This window comes from Thunnus albacares, chromosome 22 (genome assembly GCF_914725855.1).
Source record: "Thunnus albacares chromosome 22, fThuAlb1.1, whole genome shotgun sequence".
In the NCBI taxonomy this organism is placed as follows: Eukaryota; Metazoa; Chordata; class Actinopteri; order Scombriformes; family Scombridae; genus Thunnus; species Thunnus albacares.
Window position 1 is genome coordinate 5,381,668 of NC_058127.1, and position 13,493 is coordinate 5,395,160.

The 13,493-nt window shown below is 36.5% G+C and overlaps 1 protein-coding gene across 1 annotated transcript; it reads right to left on the bottom strand.

Moving 5' to 3' along the window:
- Positions 1–16: 16 nt before the first annotated feature.
- zgc:77880 (zf-DHHC domain-containing protein) lies at positions 17–9,451 on the bottom strand. Its single transcript, XM_044341720.1, has 9 exons — positions 9,315–9,451; positions 7,141–7,229; positions 6,962–7,035; positions 4,827–4,939; positions 4,654–4,715; positions 3,445–3,568; positions 3,263–3,335; positions 2,626–2,791; positions 17–2,533 (listed from the first exon to the last, which is right to left on the bottom strand). Exons 1-9 carry the CDS (start codon positions 9,437–9,439, stop codon positions 2,442–2,444), a joined length of 918 nt encoding a protein of 305 aa, XP_044197655.1. The 5' UTR covers positions 9,440–9,451; the 3' UTR covers positions 17–2,441.
- Positions 9,452–13,493: the final 4,042 nt, after the last annotated feature.

The following is a 13,493-nucleotide window of genomic DNA, read 5'->3' on the forward strand; positions in this document are numbered from 1 at the left end:
TCAAAAACAATTGAACGATCGTCAAGAAAGCAGCGAATCTACACCAAGATCACTGTAGAGAGGCAACTTCACCCTTCACATAAAAATACACAGTTATTGGTAGAGTTAACTCCACTGAATAGTTAGAAACAATAAATAAGTTAAGAGTCATCCCTTCACTGAGATATAGCAGAATACTGAGTGTTGTACTCTGTGTGTATGTGTGTGTATGTGTGTGTTGGGGTGATCTGATGAGGAATGAATGACAAAATATTATTTTCATCTGGTTAGGATGATGGTAAACAATATTTGTCCTTTTCCAGCACCCTCATTGCTTTATATCTTAAATCACACCCTGTTTGAATATGTGTGTACGTGTGTGTGTGTGTGTGTGTGTAGTAGTTGTGTAAATCTGTAAGTGTAACACAGTTTAGTTTAGTAGCACGTCAAACCTTTTTTGTACTTCAAAATATAACCACAGGAATGAGGAAAAAAAACACAAAACAAAACACAAAAAAAGGAATCTCTTTACAGACATTCTCCATTTCCTGTTTGCTTATGAATCCCAAGGCAGCGCATCCAAATCCCAACATACAGTATCTTATATTATTATATCAGTTTTTGGAATATTAATTCACAGGATGTTATGGAGGACAAGTAGCTAGTTTGTTTTAAAACATAAAAAAAAAGAAAATGTTAGTGAATTGTACAAATGTAATTTCATGATATTGTTTAAAAAAGTGTGATTTTGGATATCAAATAGTGTTGGTGTCGTGGTAAAATTGATATCTTGAGCTCGAGTGGTCGATTTAAGAATAAAAATAAATTGATGATAGAAAAATACATTGACCTACAGTGTATTTTGGTGTTTGGTTTGAGGTTTTGGATTTTCATTAACAATCAGAATTCATTAGAGATGCATAATTACTCTGTTTGACCAAAAGTATGTGGACGTTCGGTCTGTTATTAGTGGTTTGAGCTTGGTTACTTTAGTTCCAGTGATGGGAAATCTTAATGCTACAGCATACAATAATATTTTAGACAAAAGTGTGCTTCCAGCTTTGTGTCAACTGTTTGTATTCACCTCTTTCCTGCTTCAACATGTTAATGCCCCTACACACAAAGCCAGATACATAAAGAAATGTTTTTGTAAGGTGTGGAGGTACAGCTACAACATCTTTTGACAAGCTTTCCCAGAAGAGTTATGTTACTGTTATCGCAGCAGATTCATGCCTGTGGTTTTAGAATCACATGTTCGACCATCATATGTGGGTGTAATGTTTGGTTGTCCACATACTTTTGGCCATGTAGTGTCTGAGATTATTTTTAAAGTCAATGTTTGTACTATAAATAATCAATTACCTCAAGAAAATTAAAGCTTGACTTGTTTTTGCTCCTCAAAAATGTATAATATGGATGGGAAAACATCAGATTTTGGTATCAGCCTTAAAAAAACAAACATATCAGAGCATTTCTAGTAATTATTTAAAGCTCGACTTGGACATTAACCAGGATCCTAAAATAAAAAGATGTAACAGAATTTGATTCTGTGGAGGAAAAAATATCATAATCTTCAAACATAATTCATTAACAAATTTTAGGGCAACGTTTGTTTTCACAGTTCAACAACCGCGAGGCCAGTTTGGATCAGTTTTCATTCAGGGGTTGAAGGTTTAAAAAAAAAAAAAAACCACATGATGAAACAGGAAGTTGACCCCAGGCCGCTGCCCTTTTACCTCCTTTACATACAGAAACTGAGTTTAGAGAAACTTATGAGAGAACGTTTGTGTGCTAAAACATCCGTTAGCAAGAATACTGGCAAGAAGTCAACTCCCTCGAACACACAAACGTACAAAAATACACTGAGGTTAGACTGATAAGCGGGTCGATCAAACTTCGTCATCTAACTGACTCTAAACAAGGAGTTTTTTTCAAACTGATCATGCAAAGATATTTCAAATATTCATAAATAGTCAAATTTATCAGCAGCTTTAGTGAAAAGCCGTCCTCATTGGCCTTGCAAGACCCGCATCTGTCAAACCTCGGTGTCCACAGGGCGTCAAAACTTCCACATGTGTCAAAATAATCAAAGAAAGCTGGTAGTTAGACTACAGCTCGGGACAAAACGGGGACCGTCAGTGCTTTTCCTTCACGACAGGAAATATATTTTCATGAGTGTAGGGTTTGAGGCTGAACTTTTTTTAGGTCCTGGGGAGAAAAACCCCCCCTACACACACTCATTATTCAATCATTCATCCATTCATCCATCCATCTAATACACACATACACTCATTCATGTTCATTCATCCCATCTCGGCCTTCGTCCTCCTTCCTCCTCATCTCTCAGGTCCAAAGATAAGACATCGTAGTTAGGCAGAAAATTCAAATACGCACAAAAAAAAAAAAAAACACCTTTCTCGTCATCTTTTCCTCGCCTCGTCTCGCTCTCACAGGTCAAAAGGTCAGACGTCGTAGTCGGGCAGCGCGGAGTAGGTGATGCCGCCGACCGACGGAGGGTTGGAGTGGAGAGGAAGTAGCCAGCAAAAGACCGAACCTGGAGAGAGAGAGAGAGAGATTAACGCTAAAACGATTCATCGACTCAGTTGAATGACATTTAAAAGATGTTCATGACGAACGCAAACGCACCTCTTCCGAACACCTCCCGCAGCAACGCCAGCTTTGGCTTGCGGGTGTGCGTTGGGTGGTGAGGCAGCTGCGAGGACGAGGAGGACGATGAAGAACCTTTGTCCTTTATCATCAGCCTGTTCCTCATCTGTTCAATCGGAGTCTCGTCTGTGATTATGGAGACCAACTAGTAGGGACAGAAAGAGAAACTATATTTAAGATTTTTGTCTTTTTTAAAGCCAAATGTACCCTTAAAATTCTCGTACACTGTTGTATCTATTATAAGAGTGATGTTGAGTATTCCTGGACTTATTTTTCCCAGAAGGCCTTTTGACAAACCTCCGTAAACAGTCTTAAGCTTTAAGGTTTCTGTACGATTATCGAATGTTGATGAAAAATGGCAACAAAAACTGATGTCTTTGATGAGTTCATGATGATGTTTGACCATCTAACTTTACTGTTGATTATGGAGTTATCTAAAGGTGATGTCAGGTGTAGGGAGGCAACTAACCATCACTGTCATTATCGATTATTTTCTAAATGAATCGATTAGTTGTTTGGGTCAGAAAATGGTGAGAAATGTCGATCGCCTTTTCCCAAAATGACAACCCAAAGATATTCAGTTTACCGTCACAGATCTGAACGTGTCTTTGTGTACCTGATCGTAGAAGATGACCATGACAAACACGCCAAACAACACCGACTCCACCAGGAGGATGATGTAGTGAGCACTGAGAGAGAGAAAGTAATAAAATAATATAACACCTAGTTGGAAAAACACCACAATAGAGCCACACCGTCAATCTGAAAATCCCTGTGTTCACTCTGCGGACGACTCACACTATCAGGTGCTTGCTGGGCGTCTCTTCTCCTTCTTCCTTTTCTGCATCGCCTTCTCTCTCGTTCCTTATCCGCCACACCCAGGCTGACACCACCAGCACCATGGAGTACAGACTGGCCATGCCTGCCAATATTAAAGGCCAAAGAATATTAAATACTGCATTTAAATGGTAGCAGACAGGTTGTCAGACTTTCTAGTTTGTGTTTAGAGTCTGCGTCCCCCCAGGCCAATTTAAATATTGAATATTGAGGGTTTTTTGTCTGTATGTCCACTGGTTTTCCACACAGAGAAAGTATCTGTATATAAATGTATAGAGGATAATTATTATATAAGAGTATTATTATTCTTTATTCTTTGTCTTACTTTGATTTGGGGGATAATCGTGCCGCGTTCACGTCATATTGGAGTTTTCGTAATTACGAGATTCTTGACTTGTGAAAGGCATCCACACCAACCTCCAAGTCATAATTACGACTGAGAAACTTTTCTCACAAGTCGTAACCATGAGAATCCCATCTTTACTATCCATCCCATATACTCTCAGTTTTGGAACTACAGTTCCCATAATGCTTTGGGGGGATGTAAATAGGAAGTACAACGTTGCCATGAATTCAGTGAGTTAGCTGTGGACAACAACTTGAGATCTTTTTTTCTCTAGTCTGTATTTGTTAACATTTTGGAACAGGCAACTTTAAAAACATGCCAAATTAGCTATTATCACTTCCTGTTTGAAATGTAACGATGGACGTAGAGACGACTATCGCTGGACTACTCTGATACTGAAGAAAATGTAAAAACATGATGATTCTCAGGCAAGTTCTGGAGATACAAGGAGCGTCTTTTTTCTATGATTTTTACGCAGGTTTATGGATGTTAATTCACAAAGCACATCGGAGACGATGATGTCTTTGGGAAGTTTAAGTCACACTGAATCTAAAAATATATATATCATGTCTGTGCGTTAAGATTTGACTCTGTGCCTTCACAGTTTAAAAACATATGCTCTAAATCTTAGTCGTAGAAGCAGCTGACCACTACAAACAGTGTTATTTTACCACATAATCATTGTGATTTGGTGGTGAATCTACTAGTAATCATAGCATTAGCAGCAGCAGAAACAGTAGCAGTAATTGTTATGGTTGGTGGTGATACACTATAGTTTCAGGTGGTTTGACTCATGTATGACGTGATGTAGTATTTGCACTCACCTGTGTAGAAAAGAAACTGGATGAAATACTTCTGGTTTAACTCTCCAACACAGTTATTGATCCTTAAAAAAAAAAAACACACACAGAAACACAAATTAGACAATAACCTGAGGATGAGGACGGTGACAAAGAGGAGAGAAGAGTTTGAGAGACAGACGCTGGTGAGATCTCACCAGGGACAGTGATGGTCCATGCGACGGATACACCTCTGGCAGACGCGGCAGTGATGCGCTCTGGGAGGTCTGTAGGTTTCGCAGCGACTGCACACCGTCCAACCCTCACAGCCCTGCAGGCAGCAGGACAGAAGGTAAGAAGAGTCAACAATAACACACCTGAGAGCCATTTAACAACAAATATCCCGACATCTGACTTCCAGACATCATAGAGACTGTGTAGAACATCATCAGACTTACAAGTTGACATGTTTTTATGATGCAAGACACAGTTATACTTATCAAACTATATATTGCATTAAAATAGCTGCAGCTTAGTGCATTAAACAGTGTGCAAGAGTTGTGTTCGTCTCATAAGTTGTGCTTAGAAGCAAAACAAAATTGATCTTCTGTCTTATGATGTTGGATTATTTGAGTTTTATGTTGTTCCATCGTTTTTCTTTAACTTTTTTTATATTTTCCAAAGTTAAGTCATCAAAATGACTGTTTGTCCTTCCAACAGTCCAAAGATATTCAGCTTAAAACAGAGAAAAGCAAAGAAATCATCACATTTGAGAGACAGGAACCTCTGAATAATTATTTATTTTGAACATAATATGGTGGATATATTATGAATTCAAAGACTTAAACATGAAAATTCTTGTTCTATTAATCTACTAATCATTTCAACACCACTAAAAATAGGGATGCACGATATTGGATTTTTTGCCAATATCCAATATGCCGATATTTCCAACTCATTGTGGCTGATTGCCGATACTGATATATGCACCTATTATACATGCAAGCTTAGATTGTACTAAATATGATCAAGAAAGACAATATATGAAGGAAGAACTTAGGAAGCCTTAAAACTTTAATGGACCTGCCAAGTTGTAGAGTTTTCATTGAGTTCATTAGACAAACAGGATTAATGTGCAGGATTTCTGGTCCACATTCTGGAGCAGAAAGTGGCGGTAATGCATCTAATACGCTGGTTGCAAACCGCCGTTATAAACCAAAAAGAAGAAGTTTTTTTTTTCCAAACAGAGTGATACATCCTGTCAGCTGAGGTGTTTCCTATCTGTGCAGCCGAACATAGCAGCTCGGGGCTCCGGTTGGATCCACACAGAGAGCCGGGGCTAACGTTAGCTGAGAGGCTAGCAGAGCAATAGCCGCAGCATGACCGGAGGGAAGCATAGCCAGCTAGCCTCCCAGCTAACACCAGGACCACCGGGGTGAAACAGTCTGTGGAGGGAAGCACAGTCAGGCAGCAGAAGAGATGGCAACAAATCGGCCTCTCATAATCAGCAGAAAATGTTCATTTCGGGTCGATATTTCACTTTAGAGCTTATATCGGCCGATACCGATGACGTGCCGATGATATCGTGCATCCCTGACTAAAAACACTACGCTGGTTACCAAAAAGCTCTCTTTGAATTTGAACTCATTCACTTATTTAGTGCACTAATAAGAGTTTGTGTTTAAAACCACAGAAGGAAAACACAGGATGAGGACATAAACTTATTGATAACTGATATTTTTCCACTGCACAAAGTTAGACATCAAAAACAGTCAAAGTTTCCCGTTTTACAGCTGAGTTGTTGAGTGGAGTCATACGTCATTTCCCAACACTGGACACAGTTCTCACACTGTACTACAGACATCTGTCATTAAGCTCATGTGTTCATAATAACAGGCCACACAGCAGACATGAGTACAGCTGTTAAGATGTAAATACAGAGTGAACCTGAGATAAATACACAGTTGTTAATAATATAGTTACTATCACAGAGAGGCCACATTCTCCCTAATACTCCCTCTCTATTATTAGCATCTTTTTTTAGCTCCGTACATAATTATTATTATTATTAGTGAGTTTGTGAGAAGAGAAGAATAGGATTGTCATGATTCCGGAGAGGAAAACACACACCTCCAACCTGCGGAGCTCCAGTGAATGTAGTGCTTTGAGGTCCGATAAAGTTTTTCTGAATATTTTAGCTGTTTTGACTGTTTTGGACATATTTTGGACAATAAACACTTTGCTCAGCAGTGAAATTAAGAGCTACATTTTGTGTAATCAGTGAAAAAAAGGTTTTAGATATAAAGAAGAGCAACAACAAAAAAACAGGATGTGAACTTTAACCGCGACTCACCCGCTCGTTCATCCGAGACGACTGGGAGCGAAGGTCTGAGAAGTCTATGGCTGTATCGGGAAGAGGCACCATACCTGAACAACAACAACAACAACAACAACAACAACACACATAAACACGTGAAACACACAAGATGAATCAAGTATATAATAATAAATAAGAATAAAAAAGTTACTGACCGGGGTCTGAGAAGACGGCTTTGGAGTGGCAGGCCAGCAGCAGCAGCAGAATCAGGTTGAACACTGATCCATGTAGAGTACACCACACACTGTCAGACAGTTAGAGAAGAAAAACATGTTTATTATCCCAAAAAACAACAATTAAAAGCTACACATAATCCTTGGTTAGAATTAATAAACACAATACTGTCAATCTTTACTTCTGGTTCTGGGACATGATGATAAACTGTAGTTTGTCTTGTTATTTTCTCTATGAACCGTTTCTGTATCATATTAAAATCAATAAAGCTGTAACGATTAATCAACCGGTCAATCAAAAGAAAATTAAATCGCCAACTATTTTGATAACGTGAGAATTTCTCAGTCTTACATTAAATTGAACACATTTAACGTCGATACTGAGATGTGATCTGATGTTTTATAGACTTAACGATTAATCGTTTAATCGAGAAAATGATTTGCAGATTAGTCGATAATGAAAATAATCGTTATTTGCAGCCTTAAATATCACTGTATCAGTAATAGCTGTATAGTAAGGTATGTCTCCATTAGCTCTTTATGAGTTGGAACCAGTATAAGCTACTGGTTACTGATTCTGAACATTATTTCTCATTATAGCAATAATATGAAGGTGCTGAGATCATGGAAGTTTTTAGACACAGAAATAAAAGACTGTTATTGATTTGGTGACGTTATTATGGCTCAACAAACACATATTTAGAGCTGCGACGATTATCTGCCAACTATTTCCATAATCCAGTAATCCTTTTAGTCATTTTTTAAGCAAAATTCCCAAAGATTTGATGGTTTCAGCTTCTCACATGTGAGGAGTTGAGGCTTTTCTTTGTCATACTTGACAGTAAACTGAATATCTTTGGGTTTTGGACTGTTGGTCGTATAAAACAAGACGTTTAAAGACGTAATGACACGTTATACACATATTCTTGTACATTTTATAGACAGAATCATTAGCCTAATTGAGAAAATAATCACCAGATGAATCAATAATGAAGGTAATCGTTAGTTGCAGTCTTCCACATACATCTTGTGTTCATATTAGCACTGCAACAATCATTTCTTTATCAATTATTCTGTTGATTATTTCTGTCAATTAACCAATTAATTTTTTAAAATAACATCAAAACCAATATCAGAACATACGGTGACATCTTCTCAAGAATCCAAAACCCCAGAATATTCATTTCTTATGTCGATTACAAATAGGGCTGAAATGATTATTTCTATTATCAATTAATCTGCTGATATTTTTTTGGATTAATCAATTAATCAGAAACATTATAACTTCCCAGAGTCCAAGGTGACGTCTTCAAATATCTTTTACAGTCCAACCAACAGTGCAAACCCCCAAAATATTCAGTTTACTGTCACGTATGACCAAAAAAAAGCATCAAACTTCAGATCTGAGAGGCAGAAACCAGAGAAGTTTTGGCATTTATGCTTAAAAAAGTGACAAACGGTTATTCAATTATCAAAAATAGTTGCAGATTAATTTTTTGACAATTGACTAATCAATTAATCGACTAATCGTTGCAGCTTTAATTACAGTGGTATAAAACACAAAAACAGCTGATCCTCACATTTCAGAAGCTGTAAACAGCAAATGTTTGACAATTTTCTACATCAGTGACTTAAACAGTTAATTGATTATTAATAAACTATAATAAATAATAAATACCATGGCAGAGCAAAACAAGCTAATAACAAGCTAAAACCAAAGAGAACCTTTAGTAAGATCAGTGAGAAAAACTAGCAATAACATATATATACATTAAATACAAAAAAGTCACATGAAGTGTTTTCTATCTCTGATGTCATCTGTGTTTAATCTGTAAATGTATCAGTGACAAACAAACAGCTGACTGAGTGTTTTGGTGCGGATCAACAGCCTCAGCTAGTAAACAAACAACAACAACAACAACATAAACACACGTCCTGTTGCACCATCTCGGTACATAACTGCCACAAACATATAGAGAAGATATCGAAGTGTATGTTTCTGTCAGAGAAACACGTTTTTCTTTTTTTTAATCGGAGCAGAGGAGGAAACAGCGTCAGGATGCTGCTGTCAGATGAATGGAGACAGCGGAGAGCTGCTGACGCCATGTCGGTTCTTTTTTAACGGTTTAAACGACATAAAAACACAAAGTACCGACCTGTCCGAGTAGGCGGGGATGAGGACATACTGTATGACCACGTAGTCCGCGTAAAACACGCTGAAATAAGTTAAAATCAGACAGATAACGCCGCAGGGGTCCCGCCTACAGCGTAAGGAAGCCATCTTCTGCCGGGCTCCGCCCCCCCTATCCCCCGCTTCCGGGTGACGTCACTTGACAAACCTGACGTTGCCTTCCAGGACCGTCGGAAAAAAAATACATTCATTTTAAAGGGCCAGTTCACCCAAATTACAGTAGTAATTTTTCTAAACATCTGGATAAAAAAAGAAAATTGCTGCACAATAAAAAAAAAGTTCATTAAGATGGTGGCGAGGAATGACATATCTCCTTGCTCATTTTATACAGAAAGAAAAAGGAGAAAAAAAACAATGCAAATATGAAATAATTTGAAATAATATTAATATAAACAAACAGGTTTCAAAATATTGTTTTTATTGTGCAGCAGTTGTCCAAATAGTTCAACGATTCTTTGAGGATTCTGGAAAGAGTTTTAAAAATAGCTAAAAACAAGTGGTAAATATTGTTAATTTTTCAAATATTATCAGGGATGTATTTTTCAGAAAAATGTTTGTCTAGCTCTGTGACTCAGTTGATGATAATACACAAGAAGCACAAAGTGGAGCTATAATCCACAGGTCTTGATGAGAAGATTTTACAATGAAATTTTACACTTATAAGAAAAAGTTATTAGAAGCCCAAAACGCTTTGAAAAAAAAAACTACTTTATTGACAGATGATTCTTACAATGATGTAAAAGTGCTTTTCATTGGCATGTCATTTATAGTATGTCAAAAAAATGTAGTTAGAGAAAGTATGACATAAAGAATAATCTTTTTATAAATGTACAAAAGTACAAAACCTGGATATCCAATTTTACGAGCTGCATGTGAAGGTGACATGAGCCACAAATATGTTTTCATTTGACTTTCAAATTCTCTTCTTCCTTTTTGGCTTCTTCTACCAAATACATACATGTAGCCTTTATGATATAGAATAGCTAGATGATATAGAAAATGCAATTTGTGAAGAAATCACATGTGAATGCTGAAAGCTGAATAGTATTGAAATTCTACCAAGACTAATATTTCCTTCAGGTGGGATTGAACCTACAACCTCATATATGTAAGACACCAATGCTATTCTTATAATATTAAAGTGCACTGGAGTCACATTGCATGGTTTTTCTAGCACAAAGTATGCAGCAGTTGAAAAAGTCCCAAAAAACATACAGAACGTGGAATAAGAAGTTGTGGAATAATAAAGAGTGAGAAGAACAACTGAGGAAAAATCTCTCTCTTCACTGTACCTGATCGCATGACACGCTGATGAGGTCTGAAAACTGCAGCATTGACCTGTTTACTGTCATAAAATACTAAAGAAACCAGAGAATATTCACATCTGAGAAGGTGAAATCAGGGACTTTCCTTCTTTAAAAAAATTACTCAAAACGATGAATCTGTTATGGAAATGGCAATTAATCGACTAACCGTTGCAGCTCTTTGATCTACAGTGAATCATTTTCAGTAGACTATTAGACTACTGGAAGGAAAAACAAAAGAAACAAAAACAAAGCAAAAAAGGAAAAAACAAAGCAAAAAAAAGGAAAAGGAAAAAACAAAAGAGTAAAGACAAAACAAAGGAAAACAAAGGAAAAAGAAAGGCAAAAAACTACAAAGTAAAAACAAAGCAGAAAAGAAAAAGAATAGAATAGAAAAAAGAAGAACAGAAGAATAGATGCTGATTCATTTTCCTACAATCAACGTATCATTTCAGCTCCGTGTGAAATCTGCCTTTCCTGTTTTCAGCCCGATGTTGGGAATGTGCGTCAGTGTGAAATGCCATTGTATTCCTATTTATGTGCATTACAACTGAAAATTTGACATCTTGTGAATCGTTCAGGCGATTAGTTGTGATTCTATTGATTAGGTTTCCATCTGTGTTTGAGTTTAGCACAACAAAACCTTTAGAGTAGACTTCCCCCAGGCTGTAAGTTGTGTACAATTAAATTCACTGAGTTAAGGATGAAGAATTTACCTTTATTAAGCATCGTTGAATCAATTGAATTTTATATATAATGTATATAAAGATTAAAAAGTGCAAGTATTATATTTAAGTTTAGATAGATTAAACATTTTTAAAGTCTGAGTACTTACAGTACTTACTGCTGGTTTGTTGTCCCAATAATGGCCTTTTTCTTTCCTTTTTTTTGCACATTCATTAGGCCATAAGATGATCTGCAGTGTATGTAAGTGTGTTTAACATGTATGCAGGTTAAGAAGTAGCCTGTGTATGTGCACCAACCTATTATTTATTTTTCACATCTCTCATTATTCATTCTGTATATATTATATTTATACTAATCCATTTTACCAGTGGCTATTTGATCTTATGTTTGCCCTTTAATCTACTGGTATTGTTGTAATTACATGTATAAAAATTCAATAAAATTGTAAAAAAAAAAAAAAAAAAAAAAATTAAGTTAACTAAACATATTTTTTTCATTTCACATGTACTTCATAAAATTATTACAGTTAATTTCCTTAAGTGATCAGTTGAGACAAAAGTTTTGAGTATTTTGAACTTATTTGGTTTTACAGTGCACATGACGCTGCCACTAACCAAATTAAGACACTCATTTGCGTAAGCGAGATGGATGAGATAGGAGGACAATAATTCGCTCTCTGCAGGCATAAAGCGCACTGTTAGAGGGAGGTGGAATCTCAGATGAGATGTCACAGCCTATTAGAAGGCTCATGCTTCATCGTTTTTTCATACGACACACTGCTGTAATAACTTTAAAGTGTTCGGAGCTTTATGATAAAAAAAAAATTCTGACTGATAAAATTGTAAAATGCAAGTTAGGAGATAGTTCAGAGCACTTTCTACAACTGAATGTTGTAGTAATTGTGTCTCTATGTACCCACAACATCAAATAACATAATAATAATTGCATTGGACAACAATATCACATGCTATTGATGCTGTTTGTTGCTTCAACAAAAGGCAAAACACACACAGACAGTGGAGGGAGACGTATTCAGATCCTTTACTTAAGTAAAAGTACCAATACAACAATATAAAAATACTTCATTACAAGTAAAAGTCCTGCATGAAAGAATCTACTTAAGTAAAAGTACATAAGTATTAGGAGTAAAATGTACCTAAAGTATTAAAGTGGAAGTATTTGTTTTGTCCCTCTGACTCATGTATTATTATATACTGTATGACATCATTAGATTATTAATACTGATGCATCAGTGTTAGAGCAGCATGTTACTATTCAAATATTTGAACTACTTTATATACAGTTAGCTAGTTTTGTCCAGTGGTTCCCAACCTTGGGGTCAGGCCCCTCCAAAGGGTCAGCAGATAAATCTGAGGGGTCGTGAGATGATTAATGGGAGAGGAAAGAAGAAGTTTTCAGTTTTTTGGACTTTTTCTCTAATCTTTGATTTTTGCTGAAATATTGGATCATTTGAACATTTATTGAAATGAAAGCATGTGAGAAGTTTAGAGGGAAAAATCACTATTTAGTGGAGCTGTTAACAACTCATAGACATGTGAAATGTGACCCCGACTACACACTGCTTTTTGTAAGACGTCAAAAGCCAAAAAAGGTTGGAAACCACTGGTTTCATCTTTAACAATGTGTTGTATTTTAAAAGCTTGTTATATTATCCATTGTGTCAAATCTTCACCTGAAAAGTAACTAAAGCTGTAAAATAAATGTAGCGGAGTAGAAAGTACAATATTTCCCTCTGAAATGTAGTGGAGTGGAAGTATAGAGTAGCATTAAATGATAACACTTAAGTAAAGTACAAGTACCTCAAAATTGTACTTAAGTGCCATACTTAAGTAAATGTACTTGGTTAATTTCAACCTCTGCATACAAAACACATTATAAATTGATTTGCGTAAAACTAAACCACAGATTTGTACATTATTAGAGGCAGCAGGATCATCTGTGAATGAACACGTGTGCACAGTGTTTGAACACAGTAAATACAGTAGAAAGAAGGAAGCAGACAGTGTTACAGTCACAGCGGAAGGTGGCAGTAGACATCCTCATGCATGAAGCTGACATGTCGCTCCTCCCTTGCAGTGGGCAGTAACCAGCTCGTCATCCTCCTCGTTTGCTCAACACTTTTTTTTTTTTTT